We start from the raw sequence: 25,812 nt of genomic DNA, 5'->3' as shown, positions 1-25,812 counted from the left end.
GTTACCTAGAGAAAGGATAAACGGGTTACGCGAGTGTCTCGTGTTTCTGTACAGTCGTGTGGAGAGGTTTCGGAATACCTGCAAGATGGTATCTAGCCGATATTCCCGGTGAATGTCCCCGCTGCGTGTGTAGCACGGAGCGTTGCTTATGATTCTGGGTACTTTGTTCTGTGTGAGCTGCAGACGGCGCAGGCGTGCGGGCGCAGCGTATCCCCAGACAGGAGCAGCATACGTCATCAGAGGTCTGATAAGTGTGGTGTACATGGACCTGGACACCCTCCTATTCAGTGTGCTACGCCTGTTAAGCATAGGGTAGACTTGTGTGAGCCTCGCGTTTGCTTTGTTGGTCACGTGTTGAATGTGGTCCCCCAGGGTAGTTTCCGGTCCAGACAGACACCGAGATATTTGACCTTCTCGCGGAAACGTATTGGGCGTGCATGTGGTGTTATTGGGTTGCAGGGTTGATGTTTGCGCAGTAGTTTCGGTCTTCTAGTGAACAGAACGGCTTCGCACTTGTCGACGTTTAGGAGGAATGGCGATCTATTATTCCTCAAGGGCCGAACTGGACTGTAGGATATGGAGCGAAGTCGACTTTCTAATTCGTCCCATACGTGTTCCATTGACTTCAGGTCGGGACTCGGAGCAGGCCAGTCCATTTCAGTAATGTTATTGTCCACAAACAACTGCCTCACAGGTGCTACTTTATGACCGCGTCTATTGTAATGCTAATACAAATTATTATCATGTCCGAACTCGTTCTCTATTATACGCAATACATTATGCCGTAAAAATGCGTCCATGTCGTTTCGCATTTAGCGTTTTCTTAAGTGCAGGAAAGAGACTATACCCTAACAACGGACAACTCCCCATACTGTAACACCACCTATTCCGTACTTCACTGTCGGCACTAAAAATGATAACAGACAACGTCCTCTGGCATTCGCCAAATCCGCAATCATCTATCGGATCGAAACAGGATTCATCACTCCACACCATACCAAGAGTCGCTTAGGATTGACACCAGAAATGTGTAGCTTATGAAGAGCTGCTCGACTATTGTACCACATTCATTTTTAATTCCTTACCCACGGTTATTGTGTTAGTTGACTGCTGGTAATACCTCAGAACTCACCAGTGATTCCTTCCACTGATTTCACGCGAATTTTTACAATCCCTCTCCGCAGTACTCGACAGTACCTGTCGGTCAGAACATGATGTCTGCCTGGCCTAGGTTTTACTGTAGTTGTTCTTTCTCGTTTCCGCTTCGTAAACATATCGCCACCAGTCTACTTGGGCTGCTTTAGAAGGGTTCAAATGTTCCAGACGGATCTGTTTCTCAGGTGACATCCAGTGACTAGTCCACGTTCGAGTCACTGAGCTGCCCTGCTGCTACTGCTACTCTACTTACTACACAATACTTCCTGCCTCCTTTTATACTGTCGCGTCCACCTCTTGTGACATCTCGTAGTCAGTTCTCCACTACATATCAGTGTCCAGATACTTCTGATCAGCGAGTGTATGTCAGAAGACATCACTACGAGGGGATATATTGTGCTTTACTACGTCCTCAGATTTTGACATCCAAACAAATTCTTGGCAAACTTGTACACAGCTACTGTTATGGAACCACATTATGTTCAGCTTTCGTGTCTGTATTCACATTTGATAGTCGAGGCTGTAATATTCGCCCTACCATGTGCTTATAATATTTTTCATTGTTTTCCTAAATCACAGCACGTAAATTATTAGATGATTCCTTTAAAAAGGCCACAACCGATTCGTTTCCGGATCTTTATCTAGCTTAGATACTACTCCGTCTCTGATATTCTCGCCGTTGGAAATATGTTACATTCTAGCAATCTCTTTTTGTTCGCTAGTTTTTGAATCTTCCCTCCAAAACCCAAGTTGGAAGCAGTGGTGAGTGTGATACTCGTAAATTTCTTTTGTTTGACCACCAGATTAGCTTTTGTTTCTTCGACACTTCTAATAGGTAATCTTCAATCAGCTTCTTTTTTGCTCTCAGCAAATAATATGGTGTATGGAACTGAGGTATACAGACCAAGTTTAATATATTAATACATTTCGTGGGCTATGCCCAGTGAAACATTCCAGAGGCACAATTTGTCATCTTTCAACCCTCTCAGCGACCAGTGTTTGCACTTGACTGGTTTGACAGCAAATACCATTGTTTGTTTCTCCTGTGAAATCGAATGAGTTTGGTTTCTTTAAGTCTTTTTAGTAGAAATTAGAAAATTATACAAGATCTTTCAGATTTTTGTGGTACATATGTACGAGAATTTAAACCAAAGAAAAAGAAACAAAGTTGTTAAGTAGCGAAATCCAAAAACTTTTACATTTCTCACTATTGTCGGACTTTGAGGTACACCAGTAAAGAAGTTCACGTATTGCACATATTCCCATATGTGGCGTATTACAGTAACTCAACTTTTTAAAAATAAAGTTCACGTTTCACCAAACAGTGTAGCAAGAATAAAATGTGGTTCCCACTCAAGATAATATAGAAGACATGTTCTTAAGAAGAGCCATTTTAACTGAAGCATAACAGTCTATTTATTTCATAATGACATTTATTTTAATCATCCAAATTAATAATTATCGTAATAATTGCGGAACATGAGAAGGTTATGCCAGTTTTAAGTCCTCGGAATTTCAATTTTTTTATTGCTGCAGGGATAGGCTTAAGCTGTGGCAAAAAATTTTGATAAGAGTCTCAAGAATATGAAATGTCTGTCTGACAGTGAAGATTACTGTAAATACAAACTTCTTGATAACATTTTTTCAAACGACAGATTGGCAAACACTCAGTACGTATAATGAAAAGAACAACGCTTGTCCACTGGAAAGATTCAGTGGCCCACGTTTCTCTTTAGGAACTGAATAATCATCTCCAACTTCCTTGCAAAGACTTCGGTGCTCTGAGGCCTTTCAGCATTCAAATACTACCTTTCTACTCGAGCGCTGCAATCATATGTTCTGTCGTGCTTGAATGGTAGACGTTAGTAAAAATATCGGAGAGACCAAATAATAGTCTTACTACAAGAAGAACGGAACGAAGGAAAATCCGCTTTAATGTACCATTAACCATAAGACAGTGAGAAAACGATTGAAAGCTCGGACTGGACAAGGATGGAGAAGGAAATTTTAATATGCCCACCAGACATTGAGATGGACGCAGAGGAGCTAGCGTGGTTATCACAACGGAATAGTAAAGAACCCTGTCAGAGAGGGCGGGGGTGAAGAGAGGCACGGCAGAAGATGTTTACCTGCCAGCGCCAAGATGCCTGACTCAGATGTCAACTAGCACTGTGCACTGTTTCCGTGTGCTCAGTTGTCAGTCGCTCGCGATTGTCGCGCCCACAGACATAAATTGCTAGACTGGCAAGATGCATCTTTTACTGAAGCCTGACTTTTGGTGAGGTAAGATGGCGCCATCAGCAAGTTTGTGTATTGTACTACCAAGCTTTTCTGAAACCAAATGACGTGCCAGCCTTTGCGAGGTGGTCTAATAAAGTTCTGCAGCTGAGCAAATATTTGTGTGCTAGTTGAATCATACATTGTAGAATCGAGTTATGAGAAGAACATCAAGTTGCATAACATGCATTTAAAGCAGACAGTAGTTTTCATAAGAACACTGAAATGAAGAAAGACACTTGTTCTCGACGACAAATAGCACGTTCTACTTATAGGAACACTTTCATCAGGGGCATACTAGCCGAAGAAAAGCCAAAATTGATCAAAACTGGTTAAAAGGATATCATGAAGCTACGTCTGTTAAAACTAGATTTATGTAACTCCCTAAAATGTATGTAAACTAGATTTATGTAACTCCCTAAAATGTATGTAAACTAATATTTGCCAGTATTTCAGATAAGACAAACTTTAATGTAATTATTTAGGATTACATACAGCACAACAGCAAAAATACGTAGGGTGTTTCTAGTTACCCTTGCATTGTGAAATGTTCAAAAAATGTTCAAATGTGTGTGAAATCTTATGGGACTTAACTGCTAAGGTCATCAGTCCCTAAGCTTACACACTACTTAACCTAAATTATCCTAAGGACAAACACACACACACCCATGCCCGAGGGAGGACTCGAACCTCCGCCGGGTCCAGCCGCAGTCCATGACTGCAGCGCCTGAGACCGCTCGGCTAATCCCGCGCGGAGTGAAACGTTCCTTTCCTTGTATCTTCCATGTGCTATACGGGAAACTACAACCAAACACGACACATGCAATAACCATTTTGTCAAAACTCTAAAGGTAACGAAGTTATATCAGTTTATCCCCATTTCTTGCGACGGTTATATCAGTAAATAAACATATTTTTACACGTCCTTTGCGCTCATCGCCATATTGCTATATACTGATATAGATATGTTAAATGTTACAGGATTCAAGTTAGTTTCTTACTTCCGTAGAGAATATACGGAGAACGGAAGTGTTGCCACATGTCAGAAACTGTTTCGATATCAAGAAAACTGATATGAATAAATTTTGCTCAGAGCAGCACTTAGAAGCTTGTGCAACAAAAGTAGTATTTCATGACCAGCCCTTTATAATAGCAGGTATATACAAATCATCTTCAGGAAATTTTAACCTCTTCATAAAAAATCTAGAAGGTCTGTTGTCCCAGCTTATGGTACAAAACAAGTAAATATTGGTTGCTGGCTATTTCAATATGGATTTATTGAAAAGTTCTCTCAGTGAACAATTATAGCAGTCAGTAGCACTATCATTCAATGTAGTTCCTACTGTGAACTTTTCAACTAGGATATGTAAATGCTCTGAGACTGCTTGTGATACTATATTTGTAGACAATCCTAGGGAAAAAGTCATATCACAAAACCAATAGTAAATGAGCTATCTGGTCCTGTCATGCAAATTAAATGTCATGTGACTAGGGCCACCCGTCGGATAGAGTAATTGCCAGGTGCAAGTCTTTCGATTTGATGCCACTTCGGCGATTGTCCGTCGATGGGGATGAAATGATGATGATGATTAGGACAACACAACACCCAGTCCCTGAGCGTAGAAAATCCCCACTCCAGCCGGGAATCGAACCTGGGCGCTTAGGATTGACATTCTGTCGTGCTGACCACTCACTTTCCGGGGCTGGACATCGTGACATGCAGTATCTTATGTTAAATGTCGAAACGCGTCAGGATAAAAAATCTATTGAACCTAGGTACAGGAGGGCAATAAATAAGTCAAAAATTGAGAAATTCAGGGAATTGCCCAAAGACATGAAGTGGATAGATGTTTACAATACTTCTGACTCAAATGGAAAATGCAAAGCACTCACTAATAAAGTTACCACCTCTTTTGAAAATTGTTTTCCCCTAAAGGTAACTCAAATCACAGAGAAGTCAAAAGGTAAATTGTGGACTACACCAAGGAATAAAGATATCATGTGAGACAAAAAAGAGACTGTATCTACTATCTAGGAACATTTCTGATGTTAGAATTGTAATGCATCACCAAGAATACAGTAAAATATTGAAGCAAGTAACCCAGAAACGAAACAGCTTTATTATGAGAGAAAGATAATTATATTTGGCAGCAAAATAAAAAAAAACTCTATGGGATATAGTGAAGACAGAGACAGGTGGGGCCAATAAGGAAGAGGAACAGATAGTTCTAAATATAAATGAGATTTTGGTAACAAATGCAGGTAGTGTCGCAAACCTCTTAATCAGGTACTTCATTTCTGTTACTGACAGCTTGGGGTTACCAGATTTGGTGAACATTGCAATGGAATATCTGAGACCAGTCTTAAAAAATAGCTTCAGTAAAATGGAGACAACACTCACATATCCCAAAGAAGTAGCATCCACCATAAAGTCCTTAAAATTTAAGTATTCCAGTGGGTATGATAATATATCAATGAAGTGAATTAAAGGGTGCTCATGCAAGTTGAGTTCTATCTTAAGTTATTTGTGTAATCAATCTCTTATCAGTGGAACATTTCTGGACTGGTTAAAATATGCTGAAGTTAAGCCTCTTTACAAGAAGGGGGATAAGGAGATACCATCACTCTATCGAACAGTTTCACTTTTGCCAGCTTCTTCAAAAATATTTCAAAAGGTTGTGTTCAAGTGTCTCCTTAAGAATCTGACAGCAAATAATGTATTTTCCAAGTCAAAGTTTGGATTTCTGAAGGGTTCTGACATAGAGAAAGCTATTTCCACTTACATTAAGAATGTACTTAATTTATTAGATAACAAATTAGAGCCTACTGGCATTTTCTGTGACCTGTCAAAAGCCTTTGACTGTGTGAATCACAGCATTCTCTTAAGTAAATTAGAATATTATGGAGTCACCGGCAATGCTGCGAAATGGTCTGTCTGTCTAACAGGAAACAAAGGGTGTCATTGTGAAATACCTGTGCAGTAAGCAGTCAGTCTTCATCTGACTGGGAATTAATTACATGTGGTGTTTCTCAAGGTTCCATGCTAGGTCCATTGCTTTTTATTGTATACATTAATGACCTCTCATCTGTTACATTGCCAGATGCGAAGTGTGTTTTGTCATGCAGGGTAGTTGTACAGTCTAGGGTGTCTTGCCACAGTTCGCACGCCTCCCCCTATCGGAGGTTCGAGTTCTCCCTCAGGCATGGGTGTGTGTGTTGTCCTTAGCATAAGTTAAAGTTCGATTAAGTAGTGTGTAAGCTTAGGGACTGATGACCTTAGCAATTTGGTCCCATAAGGTCTTACCACAAATTTCCAAATAAGTTTGTTTTGTTTGTAGATGATGCAAACATTGCAATAAGTAGAAAGTCAAGTATAGATTTAGAAATAGCTCCTAATCAAATTTTCACTGACATCGATAAGTGGTTTAAAGCTAATTAACTGTCATTAAACTTTGAGAAGACCCATTATACGCAGTTCAGAACCTGTAAGACATTTCCCTCCAGCATGTGTATACCATATGAAGACATGCAGATCCAAGAGGTTGACAGTGTTAAATTTATGGGATTACAACTCGATAATAAATTCAGTTGGAAAGGGCATACCACAGAATTGCTTAAGTGCCTAAACAAGTCCGTATTTGCAGTAAGAATGATGTCAGATGTAGGAGATATGAAAATTAAAAAAAAACTTGGATACTTTGCGTACTTTCATTCTACACTCCTGGAAATGGAAAAAAGAACACATTGACACCGGTGTGTCAGACCCACCATACTTGCTCCGGACACTGCGAGAGGGCTGTACAAGCAATGATCACACGCACGGCACAGCGGACACACCAGGAACCGCGGTGTTGGCCGTCGAATGGCGCTAGCTGCGCAGCATTTGTGCACCGCCGCCGTCAGTGTCAGCCAGTTTGCCGTGGCATACGGAGGAGCTCCATCGCAGTCTTTAACACTGGTAGCATGCCGCGACAGCGTGGACGTGAACCGTATGTGCAGTTGACGGACTTTGAGCGAGGGCGTATAGTGGGCATGCGGGAGGCCGGGTGGACGTACCGCCGAATTGCTCAACACGTGGGGCGTGAGGTCTCCACAGTACATCGATGTGGTCGCCAGTGGTCGGCGGAAGGTGCACGTGCCCGACGACCTGGGACCGGACCGCAGCGACGCACGGATGCACGCCAAGACCGTAGGATCCTACGCAGTGCCGTAGGGGACCGCACCGCCACATCCCAGCAAATTAGGGACACTGTTGCTCCTGGGGTATCGGCGAGGACCATTCGCAACCGTCTCCATGAAGCTGGGCTACGGTCCCGCACACCGTTAGGCCGTCTTCCGCTCACGCCCCAACATCGTGCAGCCCGCCTCCAGTGGTGTCGCGACAGGCGTGAATGGAGGGACGAATGGAGACGTGTCGTCTTCAGCGATGAGAGTCGCTTCTGCCTTGGTGCCAATGATGGTCGTATGTGTGTTTGGCGCCGTGCAGGTGAGCGCCACAATCAGGACTGCATACGACCGAGGCACACAGGGCCAACACCTGGCATCATGGTGTGGGGAGCGATCTCCTACACTGGCCATACACCACTGGTGATCGTCGAGGGGACACTGAATAGTGCACGGTTCATCCAAACCGTCATCGAACCCATCGTTCTACCATTCCTAGACCGGCAAGGGAACTTGCTGTTCCAACAGGACAATGCACGTCCACATGTATCCCGTGCCACCCAACGTGCTCTAGAAGGTGTAAGTCAACTACCCTGGCCAGCAAGATCTCCGGATCTGTCCCCCATTGAGCATGTTTGGGACTGGATGAAGCGTCGTCTCACGCGGTCTGCACGTCCAGCACGAACGCTGGTCCAACTGAGGCGCCAGGTGGAAATGGCATGGCAAGCCGTTCCACAGGACTACATCCAGCATCTCTACGATCGTCTCCATGGGAGAATAGCAGCCTGCATTGCTGCGAAAGGTGGATATACACTATACTAGTGCCGACATTGTGCATGCTCTGTTGCCTGTGTCTATGTGCCTGTGGTTCTGTCAGTGTGATCATGTGATGTATTTGACCCCAGGAATGTGTCAATAAAGTTTCCCCTTCCTGGGACAATGAATTCACGGTGTTCTTATTTCAATTTCCAGGAGTGTATTAATAGTGCATAACTATGTTGCATACTGATAGCATGTTTATTCTGTAAATATTAGCTGTTCCAATTTACCACATTGTTTTCACCTATTTCGACAATCTCCTGACAAATAATCACGGCAGTAAGTACTATATTCAAATGTTTTATGTTTTTATGTTATACTTTCTGACATGTTCCACACAGGCGAGAATCATGTCATATTTTGGCTCTGTGGAACGAAAACTGAATCTAATCTAATCTAAAGTGCTGGCTTCAGTAACGCTGATGATACTGTATGCGGGTTGCCAGTCTATTACTGCATATCTGTGGTAGCGCCTTGTTTTTGCTTCTGTGTTTATTTTTTGCACTGTGTTCTGACTCACTGCTCCCCTGTAGAGATCAGTTTCCCTCTTTCAGGGTTTCAGCCTTCAGACTGTTAGCCGAGCCGCTGTCGGCTAGTGTAGTTACGAGGGTTGTTTTTTTAATTAAGGGCCGTTCGCGCGTATAGTCCCGTAGTTCGCGCGGACGCCGCAACAAGCCACCGCGCCACTTGCCGGCATCCTTCCCGTTCACACTGATGCAAGTTGCAGCTCTGTAGCTGAGGTGTACGCATCGCTGTGCTACTTTATAATGTTTACGGTTATTGAATCGCCCGCCGCGTGTGAGATACGGTCAGTGACACGTTTTTTGACCGCGAGAAGCCTATCAGCTACAAAAATTCATCGTCAGTTAAAAGAAGTGTATGGCTTGATTGCAATGAGTGAAGGTAAAGTGCGTCAATGGGTTAGAGAGTTTAAAAATGACCGTCAAAACGTCCATGACGAAGAACGCTCAGGCCGGCCCTCTGTGATCACTGATTATTTGGTGGTTGCAGTCGAAACAAAGATTCGTGAGGACAGAAGATTCACGATTTCCACTCTTTCTTTGGAATTTCCACAAGTTTCAAGATCGGTTTTGTACAAAATTGTGTCTGAATACCTAAACTTTAAGAAACTGTGTTCTTGGTGGGTACCCAGACTCCTCACAGAGGACCACAAAGGGAAGAGATTTGCCACTTCATTGGACTTTTTGATTCGTTACGAGGAAGAAGGGGATGACATGTTGAGTCAAATTGTCACTGGAGATGAAACATGGGTATCCCATACCACTCCCGAAAGCAAGCGACAATCGATGAAATGGCGACACACAACCTCACCCGTCAAGGTCAAAGCCAAACAGACGCTGTCAAAGCGCAAGATTATGGCAACTGTGTTCTGGGAGTGGCGCGGTGTTTTGCTAGTGACTTTATGCCACGAGGATCGACAATCAACTCAGATGCCTACTGTGCAACTCTAAAGAAGCTCCGCAGAGCAATTCAAAACAAAAGGCGCTGCATGTTGACAAAAGGAGTTTTGCTCCTGCACGATAACAGTAGGCCTCACACCTCTCAAAAGACTCCGGATTTGATTGATTCTTTTGGCTGGGAAGTTTTGGCCATGCACCATACAGCCCAGACCTTGCTCCTAGCGATTTTCACCTTTTCCGGTACCTGAAACACCATCTCGGCGGGCAGCGCTTCAATGACGATGATGAAGTGAAAGCGGCCATGAACTCTTGGCTGTCGGAGCAGGCGGCCGAATTCTTTGAAGAGGGAATTGAAAATTTAGTTGTACGGTATGACAAGTGCTTAAATAAATAAGGCAACTATGTAGAAAAATAGGTAAAAGTGTGTAGAATCAGAAAATAAAGGTTTTTTACAAAAGTATTTGTATGTTTTTTAAAAATAAAAACGGCCCTTACTTAAAAAACAGCCCTCGTACATCCTTGCCTTCAGTGGCGGTTGGTGGTGTTGTCACGTCTTGAACAAATACTGAAGCGGCCACGTCGAACGATACTATGCTCTTCTTTCTTTTGGTAGTGTTAAATTGTGGCCACCATGGAACTGGCATTTACGCACTGCAGAAGCAGCAACAACAGCTGGAGCACTTACAACTGCAGGAACTGCTCGCAGAACGCGGAATTGATCGACTCTCACGCTCCGCTGGTGGAGGGCCAGCCTCCTACAGAGAAGCCTGCTCCCCTGTCGTCCCCCGATACCGGATATCAGTTTCGACGAGTCTTCTTAAAGGTGGGAGTATTACCTGCACCGGTCCTTGCTGCACTGCCAGATAAGGTGTATCGTCGGTCCAATCGGTGGGGGTGCCTGTTATTATCCAGCAGCCCAGGGTTAGACTGGGGTGACAAAAAGTCACGGAACAGCGATATGCCCATATACAGATGGCGTCAATATCACGTACACAAGGTATAAAATGGCACTTCATTGGCGTAACAGTCATTTGTACTCAGGTAATTCATGTGAGAAGGTTTCCGACGTGATAATGGCGGCACGACGGGAACCAACAGGCTTTGAATGCAGAATAGTAGTTGCAGCTAGACGCATGGAACATCCCGTTTCGTGGTTAAGGAATTCGATGTTGTGAGATCCACACTGTCAAAAGTGTGCCAAGAATACCACATTTCAGGCACTACTACTCACTACGGACCACGCAGCGGCTGACCGACTTCACTTAACGACCGAGAAGAATGGCGCTTGCGTAGAGTTGTCAAGGCTATCGGACAAGCAACACTGTGTGAAATAACGACAGAAATCAATGTGAAACGTACGACAAACGTATCCATTATGACAGTCCGAAGAGATATGGCGATAATGGGGTATGGCAGCAGAATGCCTTTGCTAACAGCACACATCGCCTGCAGCGCCTCTCCTGGGCCGTGACCATTTCGGTTGGTCCCTTCCCGATAGGAAAACAGCTGGCCAAATGAGTCCCGATTTCAGTTAGTAAGAGCTGATTGTAGGGTTCGAGTGTGCCACAGACTCCACGAACCTATGGACCCAAGCTGTCAACAAGGGATTTTGTAAGCTGGCGGTGGCTCTGTAATGGAGTGGGTTGTGTTTCCAAGAAGTGGACTTTGTCTTCCGATCCAGCTGAACTGATGATTGACTGGAAATAGCTATGTTTGGTTACTTGAAGACCATTTACAGCCATTCGTTGACTTTTGTGTCTCCAAACATGTCACTGGACCACAATCGTTTGTGTCTCGTTTGCGGAACATTCTGGACAATTAGAGTGCATGATTTGGCTACCCAGATCGCCTGACATGAACCCCATCAAACACTTGTGGGACGTAATGAGAGGTCAGTTCATGCATAAAATTCTGCACCAGCTCCACTGTAGAGGCAACAAGGCTCAGTATTTCTGGAGGGTACTTCCAACGACTTGTTGAGTCCGTACCACATAGAGTTGCTGCACTACACTGAGCAAAAGGAGGTCTGACTCGATATTAGGAGATATCCCATTACTTTTGTCCCCTCAGGCAATACAAAATTGTGGAGAATTTTAAGCATCTACAGAACCTGAGAAATTTAATTTTGAGCATCTTTGTCATTTGCTCACACAGTATTGTTGTCACAAAACCCACGTAGTGACGGCATGGTTACAGTTTAACCAACACCATTTGCTACCTGGACAGTCGTATGTGGTGTGGATCTCCGACCTGCAAGATCTCTCCGGTTAGGAGATATCCCATTACTTTTGTCCCCTCAGGCAATACAAAATTGTGGAGAATTTTAAGCATCTACAGAACCTGAGAAATTTAATTTTGAGCATCTTTGTCATTTGCTCACACAGTATTCTTGTCACAAAACCCACGTAGTGACGGCATGGTTACAGTTTAACCAACACCATTTGCTACCTGGACAGTCGTATGTGGCGTGGATCTCCGACCTGCAAGATCTCTCCGGTTCACGTGTCCCTAGTAAACTGCCTAACATGCGGTCTCGATAGTTACGGACGCGATCGTCCGGTTAACATTCGACCCAGAGGCCAAAACTAGGGCTTTAGGCTTGCCCGGCCCTTCTCTGTCCGCAGTCGCTAAGCTCGCTGACTCGCATGAACTTACGGCAGTGGCAAGGGACGTTCTTTCCGATAATTGGCAATTGGGTGGTACACAGACACCAATGTCCCGTGAGGTGAGTCAGGCTGCCTTGCCTTCCGCTGAGCCGCCGTGTGTTGACGTTGGGGACGATTAGAGTGCAGTGACGTAACGGCGCTGCCTATCATCGCGTACATTGGCCTCGGAGGATACGCATCAATCATTGCATCATAATCCGCGCACACGACGTTTTCCGGATTCTCGGCGTTGCTCCCCTTCCACACCTGTTTCTGCTCAATGGGCAAGCAGGTCGTCTGGTCCCAAGTGTTATTTGGTGTATATCACTCACATTGGGTCCAGTATGTGGAGTATGCCACAAACTGGATCGTTTGGCAACAGTTTGTGACATAGTGCGAGCCTCCTGGCAGTCATTGGAAGACCCCGTGTTTTCCTTGTACTCAGAGGTGGCCTCTGACGCCCCACTAGGGTGCCTTAGCGTATTCTGCTGACGTTAGTAGTGGATGGGCGACCGAACGACTTTTGGGCAGACACCAGAGCTATGGTCAGACTCATTAACTCGTATAGTTACTGGCTCTTCAGCTTCTCTGCATTGCAACGGCCACTACGTCACCTTGTATTCTACAGTAAACAGAGTATTCCTGTAAGTTTAAAATTCTCCGTGCACATAATAAGTATGTGGAATAGTAGGTTGTAAGAAATTAATTTTTCGGCTAAGACACACTTTCTATTTTTGGCTTCCAGCTAAGTGACAAAGTAGGCCTACGTTTGATGTCTCAGTCAGTCTCGTTCCAAAATTTGGACTCTTTACTATAGTCATACCACCAATTGTTTGAGAATTCCTTTGATGAGGCAAAAAAATTTCGAGGTACTCGTCTCCCTTAAGTTGTCGACAATAACAAAATTTTGTCAGTGCGCCATGCGTTACAAAGGTCAAGGTCTCAGCATCGTTTTTCCAATTTCGTCAAGTCAGTGGGGCACTCCACTGGTGGTGATACTGAATCCACATGTCGTCATGCACCACTGCAGCGACATTAGACACAGGGTCAACACACATCACAGACACATATTCGATTCGCCAGCCAGAGGAGTTCATGGTGAAGGTGTCAGGGGGCTAGTATTTTTCACACATCAACTTGCAAAACACATACCTGCAGTTGCTGCTGGACACCACTTCACAGTGTTTCTTAGTGCTCAACACCTTTAGGTATAAGAACGTAGGCTTCCGCGGCCGGTGACATAGCGATTAAAATTCTTCTGGGTATTATGCCGCGTCATTACTAAAAACTAACAACAATAATAAACTAAAACCGACATGTCTGCCGAATTGCAACAGCCTTCCTCGTGCCCTGAGGAAGGCTGTTGCAATTCGGCAGACACGTCGGTTTTAGTTTATTATTGTTGTTAGTTTTTAGCAATGACGCGGCATAATACCCAGAAGAATTTTAATCACTACATTCTTTAGGCTTTATCAGTTCAATTGTTTGCCTTTTTGGAGTCTCATCTGCACCTAGAATTTATCAACGATGTTTGGAGCAGCTGATTCAGACCATTCCTTGTTGTATAAACTTCTTTAGTGACATCTGGGTCTCAGGCTTAGTGCAAGAAGAGCGTTTACAGAATCTGGAGGCGGTTCTCCGACGTCTTCTGGAAGTGGCGTACGTTGCAAATTGGAAAAATGTAGTTCATTTCCCCAAAGGTGCAATTTTTGGGTCATGTACTGAGCAGAGATGACCTCATCCATACATTTCAAAGCCTTCATCATCCTGCCAGTGCCCAAGGACTTTAAGGAGCTCCAGTCCTTTTTGGTGAAGCGTTCATATCGTACTAAGTTCATTTCCCGAGCTGTGCACATCTGCTATCCTCTTGACCAGCTTCGTCAGGGGTGTCAGACTTATCTGGTCTGCAAACTGTCAAAAGTCTTTTCAGTCCCTCAAGCAGTGTTTGTGCTCCACTCCTTGTCTGGTTTCCCTGGTCTGTTACACGTAGCGTTTCGAACCGCCCGACCGCTACGGTCGCAGGTTCGAATCCTGCCTCGGGCATGGATGTGTGTGATGTCCTTAGGTTAGTTAGGTTTAAGTAGTTTAAAGCTCTAGAGGACTGATGACCTCAGAAGTTGAGTGTCATAGTGCTCAGAGCCATTTGAACCATTTTTTTGTTACACAAAGCAGTATGACACTGGTGCAGCCCTGTTGTATTGGAACTTAGATGCACAGTCCATCACTTCTGCATGAAAGGCGTTTTCCAACATGCAATATAATTATTCACAAGTGGACTAGGACATACTGGCTATCATTTTCGGAATTACAGATTTTCACATTTTCTTGCATGAGGCAAAGGTCCTCCTCACCACTGACCATAAGCCACTGGTTTCCTTATTCAACCCTAATCCCAAGCTGCCAGACAGGATTGCCCACCAGTTACGCAGGTAGAATCTCTTCTTCAAGAATTATTGTTATGATATTTGATACTGATTGACTGCCCAGCATACAAATGTGGATGCACTATCGTGATTAGCAGCGAGACTGTATCCAGATGTTGACTAACAAAAGGCTCTCTGCTTCACCTTAGATGATGCCCTAAAGGAGACTTCGCTGGATTTTCCTGTGACAGCACAAGAAGTCATGGCTGCCACGACAATCGACCTGCTTTTCCAAACAATTGCTTCACCTGTCCAGGTAGGGTGTGGCCAGAGCACACTCTTTCAGGAATGTATTCATGGTGGCATACGATTTTTCTCCTATATAATCGACTCAGCGTTGTCCAAGGGTCCTCGTGCTTACCACAGAACAGTAATGCTGTCGAGTGGTTGTCCGTTCAGAGTTGCATCCTCGCATACTCCAACTGCTGTATGTGTCGTACTGGGGTGTGACTCACGTGAAGGTTTTGGCATGTCATCACGTTTACTGGGCAGTGATCGACCACAATATTGAACATTTTGTATATGATTGCATGGCCTGTGCACAAAACGAGGCTTGAGCAGTCCTGGAGCACTGTAGGGACAGGATGCATATCGACTTTGTAGGCTCATTTTTGGGGAGGATGTGGTTGGTGATGGTCAATACATTGCCACATTTGCTATACAATGGCAAGCTGTCCTCCACGATATGGATGGCAACTGTTTGCATGTTCATCATTTTTGCTATCGAGTGCTCCCCCTGAATAGCAATGGTCACACGTTTGTGTCATGGGGACTTGAAGACTTCTATATTTGCAATGGTATGCAGCATTTGACTACCACCCTATTCCACCCATCATCTAACTGGGAATGCTCTGTGCATACGTTCAAGACCCAAGTGAAGTAGTCCACGAGTGCTTCATCCCGAGACAATGCACTGCCCAGTTTTCTCGCTATGCGCTGGGCAACGCTGGTGAGTGGTTGTAGTCCAGTGGAATGTTTGCACAGACGCCAGCTGCAGGGTCTTTTGAATATGTTGCACACAGAGTCACCTGCCCCAGACCATCGTGACCTCCCATGTTTTCCTCACAGGTCTGCCATTGGGGCTCAGTCTTTCTGCTGGCAGCTGTCTGGCTGCTGGGTGTTGTGGTGGGTCAGAAGGATCAGCAGTTGTGCTGGATGTTGGTCGGGAGCAGCTGATATGTAGCATTGCTGTTTTCAAGACATTTGAGTGATGGGGTCAGCCATAACAGTGTTCCAGTAGAAAGCTTCCAATTACGGCAGAGTGCACGACCCGCTGCCACTCCCACCACGCTCTTCACCATTTTATTTTCGACTGTAGAATAAGGCAACAGTGGTGCTAGCTCCTGGACCTACCACTGCATAGCTCATGAACTCTGAAGTGATGACCTCCTTTCCCTACTTGCTAGTGGTGGAGTTTCGCCACCACCTATATTGGTGAACAAACCATTGTCCCAGCCACTGCAGTCTTCCACCCCTTCAATGGAGGAAGCTGCTTTGGTGTTGTCTTGTTCGGTGATCGTTTACTACTGGGGAATCTCGTGCTTTCTCCAGTTTTCCACTGGAGGTCATGGTACATACCGGACCATTTGTGGCCCTACGTGCCATTTCCAGGGGAGAGGGTTTTAGTATCCCTGCCAGCAGACATACAGATGAACGCAGAGGAGCTGGCTGGTTATCACAGCGAAGTAGTAACTTACATTGCCACAGAAGGTGCGGGTGATGTGGGCCATGGGCAGAGCCACTGATACATAGACCAGGCCCAGCAATTCTAATGTTGACTTCAACGTAAATTCATGAGACTTTCCTTTGTGCAGTGCCTCATCTGCGTGCTTAGTTGCAAGTCGGTCACATTGGTCGCGTAGTAATTTTTTTTTCCTTGCTCGTTCTGTACACGGTGTTTAGAGTCTTTCCTCCCCCATAAATTGTACAGCAGAATTTTCCTTATGTTTGCAATCATAGGTTTGTTATTAATAGTAACCTCAGACTTTTTGCAGATGATACTGTCATCTATCATGATGTAGCGTCTGAAAAAATAGCATTAATATTCGGTCAGATCTTAATAAGATTGCAAAGTGGTACAAATGATTGTGAGTTTCCTAAAGATTCTCAGACATCTAAAATTATGCACATCACAAAACGGAATACGGAGTATCCTGTGATTATAATATCAATTATTCATAATCAGAATCAGTCAAGTTATACAAATACCTAGGTATAACAGTTTTTAGGGGTATGAAATTCAAAGATGTGCAATCAGTCTACGAAAGAGACAGCTTGAAAAACAGTCATGTGACCCATTCTATAATATCACTGAAGCGTATGTGACTTCCCCAAATATGAGTAATGAGTTATTGGACGCATACAGTGAAGGGCAGCATGAATGATCACAGGTTATTTTGACCCTTGAGAGTGTGTCACGATATTTTTGAATTAACTGAACAGATAGATACCCGAACTATGCTGTGAAAGTCTGCTTACAAAGTTTTGAGAACCAATTTTCAGTGAGCAGTCTAGGAATATGTTGTGGCGTAACAAGACAGCCAAGATGGCAAATGAGAGAAAGGCTTCGTCAGTGTAGTCGCTAGCAAAGTCGTCGTACAAATGGGCGAGTGCTAGTACGTCTACTCTAGACCTGCCGTGTGGTGGCGCTCGGTCTGCGATCACTGACAGTGGCGACACGCGTGTCCGACATGTACTAATGGACCGCGGCCGATTTAAAGCTACCACCTAGCAAGTGTGGTGTCTGGCGGTGACACCACAGGATATTCTGTAGTCCTTACATATGCTAACACAGAATTAGACTTACTACAGCATGCAAAGAGGCTTTTCAAGATTCTTTCTGTACTACATATGACATTGAAATGGGAAGAATCCCCTACAAGTGATACTGATACACTAGAAAGTTTCCACTTCACAGTGGTTTGCAAAGCAGAGGTGTAGATGCGAATGTAGATATCATGTAACTTGTAATCAGAATAAATAATAATTATTGTACAATAAGTAATATGTTCTGTAGAATTTGGAGTCATAGGAGAGAGGCGATGCCAAATTGAAGCTATACATCTACCCTGTCAGTCCAAAGCTTTCTGTGGTTGGATTACTAAAAAACAGTGAAACATGGAGATGGTGGTTTAATGTTTGTGATGTTCTGCATAGTAGCTCCCCACCTGCACACAACACAGAGAACGCTCATACCACCATGTGAAACCATCAGAAATATCCTTGTCAAGGATTTGTTCAACTGGCACATCACATTGGCTTGAATGTCAGTTACGTTGTCAAAGACTTAACCATCCATGTGAATGTATGTACTTTGTCGTTTTGTGTTAGGTTAGTACTGATAACACCAGTCGCGTCACCTGTGATGATTTTTTTCTGGAAATGAAGTGTCCACACTTTGAACTTCAAGTGTCAGTGGGCGTCCATGTGCCGTCGTTTTTGCTCAGGAGTCAAGGTGTGAGGGATAAACTTTGCACACTTTTTCCTCTCCTTCAAAACATCCTGAAGATTGTCTTGAACACTTGCTGTAGTGACGGTAATCCATTGCAATCTGTGACACAGCAACGTTGGCTCACAACAGCCACACGTCCACTACTTAGGACTGCCGATCATAACTGACAGCAGCTGACCTCACATATTTGCCAAAAATAAAGATAACCTCTGAACTCTGGAGTTTGGGGATGGCTGATAACTGACAGCAGAACTTAGAGGCTCAGAATCAAGATCAGCCCGACGCATATCTTTCATGTGTTGGTAAATTTCAAAATGTATTTGTCTCTTTGCAGAAACACTGAGGAAATATCCACCAGCTCCAGTACTGAGCAGGGAGAGCAATACCGAGTACCAGATACCTGACAGTGACATTATCCTTGAGAAAGGTACTAAGGTTTTTATACCTATGTATGGTCTGCATCATGACCCAGAGTACTTCCCAGACCCTGAACGCTTTGACCCTGAGAGGTTCTCAGAAGAGCAGAAGGCCCAGAGACACCCATATGTCTACCTGCCATTTGGAGAAGGACCACGCATCTGCATAGGTGAGTCATGGAAGCTACTCTGGGGTGATAATGCTTATGTATTACATCTCAATTTACCCATTTCAAAAATCATGTTTATTTCTCTACTTTGCATCCATTTTCTGCACCTTCTATTTGTCAAGAGAGAAACAGATAATGATGGGAGTGAACTATTTCTCTGTATCTTTGTAGATGAAACACCATAAAACATTAATTGTTTTCCCTCCAGAAACAATGAAATGTTCTAAAATGATACAATTGTTTAAAACAAGAAGCATTTCAAATCTGAAAATTCTCTCTGAATACTGCTGGTGAAAAACTGGAAGGATATTTTAACCCATGAAACCACTGCAACAACAAAAGAGACTAATTCAGTGCTATTTCATCAGGTGCATACTTCTTCCCTTACTTCACAGTGACAGCGCCTTAACTACAAGTGTGTGTGTGTGTGTGTGTGTGTGTGTGTGTGTGTGTGTGTGTGTGTGTATGTGTGGCAATTGCTTGACTTGCACAATGCAATCACATTCAATATCAACCAAGTTAAAATTTGTACACTATGCTTACTGTTTGTAAATCACTTGATTGCTGCACTCCTTACTTGGGAACTGGCAGGAGTTGGAATACTTCAAGCTGTTAATGCTTTGAGTCTGACCACAAACCCTAATGGTAATAACAATAATAATAATAATAATAATAATAATATGTGCAGCACTGTAGTAGCTGAGTAATGAAGCATTTTCTGGACTACTGCAGGTGCTATCTACAACTGGGAAAGACATTTTCTTGATCTATTTAGCATGTGTTCTTTATATGTCTCAATCTTATCATCAGTGATATACAGGACAAAGCACAAGATATGTGTGTAGTGAGTGGACTATGTGAGGAACATGTGACCTCCTCCACATTAATGCTACTAATTGAGGAATGGTAATTATTGATAATTTACATAATTATTATTAAAGTCTTACAAAATTGTGATAATAGTAATGATCTTTTGAAAATAATTCAGTGTCGTGACTGAAATAGAATCGAATTGTTTAGTGTTTACACTTCAGAAAATTTCATTTTATCCCTCAGAGGGCACTACCCTCACATTGGGAACCACTGTCATAGAGTATACCAGCGAAATGCAAACACACATCAGCTACAGTGGCACTATCACTTACATAGATGTTGCCTATCTGCATTATCACTATGCTCAGTAATGAATGTGGGTCAATGAACACATCAATATACAGTGATGGGTAGTACCAGATAAACTGTATAATTGTGAGATAATCATAAGTCTGTAAACATTCAGTGTTGCTTACCATCTTTTAATTCAGTCTAGCTGCTTCCCTCATTTCTTGATATTATATTTAATGTACGTGGGTGTGGAGTAAGTTTGAAAAATTAATTGGGCATGAAGAGAGACTGAGAAAGATGTGTTGGTCAGGATACAGGAGAGAATAATTTTGGAAGTTATAAGAAAAAGAAAGAACAGTGGGATGGTCAGTTGTTGCAATGGAACTGTTTGATGGTGAATACATTGGAAGAAACAATTTGTGGGAAAATAATTAAGGAAAGGAGAAGATACAAGATGGTGGATGACATTAAAGGAAGTATATGCTATGTGGAAATGAATAGAACAGTGCAAGGCAGAAGGAATGGCTAGCAACCGCCTCTGGGAATAATAATAATAATACTTTCACCTTGCATGAAATGCGGAAATTTTATTCCTTTACAATAAAACTTTATCTCTCTCTTTTTGTTGCAGGGATGAGGTTTGGGTTGCTGCAGACAAAAGTTGCTCTTACATATCTGCTGTCAAGATTCAGCTTTGAACCAAGTGAGAAATCTGTTCACCACTTGACCTTTGAGCCCAGATCGGTAGTTCTCATGCCAAAAGGAGGAATCCAGCTGAGAATGAGAAAGAGAAGCCAATCATAATGTGACTTACAAATGCTTTAACATTTTATATATATATATATATATATATATATATATATATATATATATATATATATATATATGTGTGTGTGTGTGTGTGTGTGTGTGTGTGTGTGTGTGTGTATATATATATATGTATATATATCCCTGTGTGTGTGTTTGTGTGTGTGTGTTTAGCAGTTCTTGTTGCATTATTTTTAAAGAATATAAAGCTGCTGTAATTAGCAGTTAAATGAGATATGTAACTATATTTTATACCACTTAAGCCACTATATTATAGTTAATACACTATGTCACATAACTCAGTTTATCTGAGCTCCACAATTATGAAGATGATTGTTCTAAATATGCCAAAATATAAAGAATGTTTACTATTCAATAAACAGTGATTTCTTTGTAATCCATTGATACATGCTGTTTGCTACTAATGATTATCTTTGACTGAGAGATAGTCTGGTACAGAGTCAAATGTTTCACTTGACTTATCACTGTGTAAGCATAATAGAAATTATCGTTTCAGCTTAGACTGTAACTTTCCTGATACACTCTGATGGCGTGTTAGATCACCGTAAGGTCAATGCCCTATGATTCAGCATGTTAGGATCAGAAGTTGGTGATTCATTTTGCAGAGCATTAGCACATAAGTAGTGTTTTAATTTACTAATAAAAATCTGCATCCTGAAACCAGCACCAACTACAATACTGAATAAATTGTAAATTTCTTTATGACAGTTTCCTCAATATTAAAGCATCATTACATTGGGAAATCACTGAATTTTCTTGAGATTAGTGTATATACTTTCATTTATCTTTCAGTGTAGCAACTGTTCTTCCAACACAAAAATCATGGTACATGTAGCATACCACCTTCATTGCATCAAATTTTAATAGAGTGACTTTCATATTTGGAATTTTTGGCAGTAACTTGCATCAATAATCTTTTCTCTATTTTAAGTTATTCTGAGAGGATTGTGCAAGGAATTTTAAAGTTCTGTACATTGCCTGTATACCCGCAGAAATCGGTATGTGGTTATGCGGTTCTAAAACTGCCTACTTCATCCCTTCTCTCTCTCTCTCTCTCTCTCTCTCTCTTTCTCTGTTGGCAATCACAACCAATGTCGATCTGACTCTTGATCCACAGACCTTTTAATATAATACATGCATATAGAGTTACTGATGCATAAGACATATATAGCAGTTTGTTTTTTAACATTATGTTTTATATTTGTTTTGTCAATACTCTCTAGTGGAAAAAACTGTAAGGATATTGATAATATTTCTATGTTACGTCGCTTGAAAACAAAATCATTAACATTAATGTTATTATGACTTAACCATTGTAGGTTTTTTATTTACATTTGAGGAAGGAAAAGTTGCCATGTAAATTCCATATTTTAGAAAATAAGTATTTCTACTAACTTTACAGCATTTATGAAACATAAATTTAAGCAAGAAGTTACACATTTCAGCCACTGAGAGATCATATTGACTGTGTGTAGTGCAAATATTTTACTACAAAGTATTCAGTTTCGTATATACTGTTCAAAAAGTGTGTCTGAACTTCGAACAAATGCAAAGAACATTGAAATAATATGCATGTATATGTTTTGCTTATATAGTAGTCAGTGACAGTAGGTAATTCTTATACAACATAGATACATTACCTCTGGGGGTGGCACAGAAGGTACTAAACTGAGTATGATTGAATTAAAAAGAAATAATTGTCCCTTGCATAAGATTAGATTTTCATATCATCAATTAATGCCATACGTAACTTGTCTCTTGAAATATCTTATTCAGCTCTCATTTATGTATTAGATCCTCTGTTGTTACTTAAAGAAACTATTAATGCCTTATATTACATTTGAAAGCTATTTCACAAACTAAACATGTTCACTGAGGAGGGCAGGGGGTTGTTTGGGGAAAGGAGACCAGACAGCGAGGTCATTGGTCTCATCGGACTAGGGAAGGAAATCGGCCGTGCCCTTTCAAAGGAACCACCCCAGCATTTGCCTGGGGCGATTTAGGGAAATCACGGAAAACCTAAATCAGGATGGCCGGACGCGGGATTGAACCATCGTCCTCCCGAATGCGAGTCCAGTGTCTAACCACTGCGCCACCCCGCTCAGTTGTTCACTGAGGAAGATGGTGCAATAGCTAAGTGTCTAGCCAAATTCATGATGAACAGCAATCAGATCTCAAGTTTGACATAGCTTCCCTTAGTTTATATTTTTATGTTGCCTGTTATATTCTTTATGGCAAGCAAATTATTCAATTTTATTCTCATCATGTAAAAATGCACATTTAATAAACTAAAATAAAAACAGCAAACAGCTACTGTTAATAATACCATTGTTTTAGAAAGAATAGTACTGTTACCAATTTCGAACTGTCAGGTTCACCATCAGATGGCTGTTAACATTTAAGATTCGATATACTTTATACTGTACATGTGCTGTTCCCTAATTTCATGGTAAGAATTAACCTGCATTTTCGTATTACCGTTCTTAATGAATACGTACCCATAAATGCAGGAGAAGAAAATATAAGGTTCCAGTATTGCAGATATTGCTGAAGCTGGTACAGCTAACTCATCATATAGATTTAAAAATCTTATATTCTAATTTCACTGTGTAACTTCCATCCTTTGTCTTCAAAAGTCCATTCACAGAACTTACCACAGTAGTACCCATTTTAAATAAAATTCTGCGTTCTGTTTTGAAGCTTCCTGGCAGATTAAAACTATGAGCAGCACCGAGACCCGAACTCAGGACCTTTGCTTTCGTGGGCAAGTGCTCTACCAACTGTGCTACCCAAGCACGACTCACGCCCTGTCCTCACAGCTTTACATCTGCCAGTACCTCGTTTCCCACTTTCCAAACTTTACAGAAGCTCTCCTGCGAACCATGCAGAACTAGCACTCCTGAACGAAAGTATATTGCGCAGACATGGCTTTGCCGCAGTCTGGGGGATGTTTCCAGAATGAGATTTTCACTCTGCAGCGGAGTGTGCACTGATATGAGTAAGAGACGAGGTACTGGCAGAAGTAAAGCTGTGAGGATGGGGCGTGAGTCGTGCTTGGGTAGCTCAGTTAGTAGAGCACTTGCCCGCGAAAGGCAAAGGTCCCGACTTGGAGTCTCGGTCCAGCACACAGTTGTAATCTGCCAGGAAGTTTCATATCAGCATACACTCCGCTGCAGAGTGAAAATCTCATTCTTGTGTTCCGTTTACTAATTTTTTAACTTACAATATAGAAGTCTATCGAAGGAAGAAGATAAGAAGATAATCTGATATTCTTCAGAAATTAACACTCATTGGTTAGTTGAAAAGATCATTCTTCATAGCAGCTGCGTTAAGTGTACGCTGTTAAGTAAAATATCTGTTTATTGTGAAGGAACACTTAATTTAGCACAAGCATAGGGATGTTGACTCTGTTGTGGATTTAATGGGAATAATGTGCTTCTGAAAAAAATTAATTTCTTGTAAAGAATTTTTTTTTAAATAGATGATTCTACATTTATGTGCTGAAATTTCGTTGTTAAGGGAAAGTGTCTGAATTTGATTCTGACCCCACAAAGCGGTCCTTCCAGACTCATAGCTGTTCACTTCCCTGATCTCTACCAAGACCGAGCATCACTATTAAGCTTATACCACACTGTAAAGAATATGTGAATCATTTTATTTATTTCTTGGCAGACTGCCACTACTTGATTTCCTAGTCAGAAACGTGTGACATATTTTTCCGTCATTGAACCTCAATATATGCAGATTAGACATTCTATTTATTTATATTTCTAAACAGTAATACTTGTTCTTACATTCATTAATTGATGATATGGGAATACCTCTTGCATTCAAAACAGTTTTCAGTCACCTCAGAATGGATAAATACATGTCTTGTATAGTCTTCAAATGAATCTTATACCATTGTTCCTGCAAAATGGTGGAAAGTTCAAGTAATGGTGCAGGAGTTGGGTAACGATTATGTACCCTTCTAGCCAAGGCAGACCAACAAGGCACAATAATATTAAGATCTGGTTACTGTGGTGGCCAGGAAAGATATTACAATCCATCCTCATGCTCAGAAAAACAATTCTGGAAGATGCGAATTATGTGAATAGGGGCCCTATTTTCTTGGAACACAGCGTAAGCATAGCAATTGGGGAACAAACATTGTACCATAGAATGGACCTGATCAGCCAAAATGATCACACAATTCTTGGCAGTAATGCAACCTCACACAGTAACCATGGGGACCATGTAACACTGTGATATGGCTGCTGAAATCATCACTGGACTGCTGCTATGCTTAACTCTAAGGATGTAAATGTAGCCAGAAGTGGAACTTAGTGTGCAACAAGACTCACTTGACCACAACATTTGTCCGTTGCTCCAGGTTTTATGGCTTCAGCATCATATTTTCCTGTTACGGGCACTCGCGTCAGTGATGAGTTATTTCGGAATTTAAACTTGCTCCGCAGTTCCTTGCATCTGGAGCTATATTCGTGTTGTTTTGGTGCTCCCTTTATGTTGTTCTGGAGCTGATATGTTTCACAATAGCGATATTCAGTTGTGCTGTGACTTTTGCAGCTGTAGTGCCCTTATTCCTTTTGTGACAATTCTCTATGGCTGTCCGTCATAATCACTCCACACACACACACACACACACACACACACACACACACACTCTCTATCTTTCACATTGTGGCTTAGCAAATGATCGTTTTCTGCTTTCTTCGATACAGTGCCTCTTGAAACACCAAACAGTTCAGCTACCTTTGTTTACTGAAGCACCCACCGTATGAGGACTAACAATTTGCCCATATGCGCATTCACATAGCTCCGATATAATGCACTCAAAATTACACAGAACAGTGTTCTTACCATGATGGATACTTACAATGTATTGAGGACATTGCACAGGTGCTGTTCATGGATGAATACTAAAATGCGCCCTTCAGGC

The 25,812-nt window shown here is 42.3% G+C and overlaps 1 protein-coding gene across 1 annotated transcript in view; it reads left to right on the top strand.

Annotated features, from left to right (window-relative positions):
• The window catches only part of LOC126191508 (cytochrome P450 6k1-like), a 121,791-nt gene extending 100,877 nt beyond the window's left edge, over nt 1-20,914 (top strand). Inside the window, exons 7-8 of the mRNA XM_049932403.1 lie at nt 18,690-18,941; nt 20,677-20,914. Of these exons, the coding sequence (XP_049788360.1) occupies nt 18,690-18,941; nt 20,677-20,849 (425 nt within the window). The 3' untranslated portion in view covers nt 20,850-20,914. The remainder of the gene's footprint in view (nt 1-18,689; nt 18,942-20,676) is intronic.
• The last annotated feature ends 4,898 nt before the right edge of the window (nt 20,915-25,812 follow it).

Source organism: Schistocerca cancellata, chromosome 6 (genome assembly GCF_023864275.1).
Source record: "Schistocerca cancellata isolate TAMUIC-IGC-003103 chromosome 6, iqSchCanc2.1, whole genome shotgun sequence".
In the NCBI taxonomy this organism is placed as follows: domain Eukaryota; kingdom Metazoa; phylum Arthropoda; class Insecta; order Orthoptera; family Acrididae; genus Schistocerca; species Schistocerca cancellata.
This window is presented reverse-complemented; position numbering and strand designations above follow the sequence as displayed.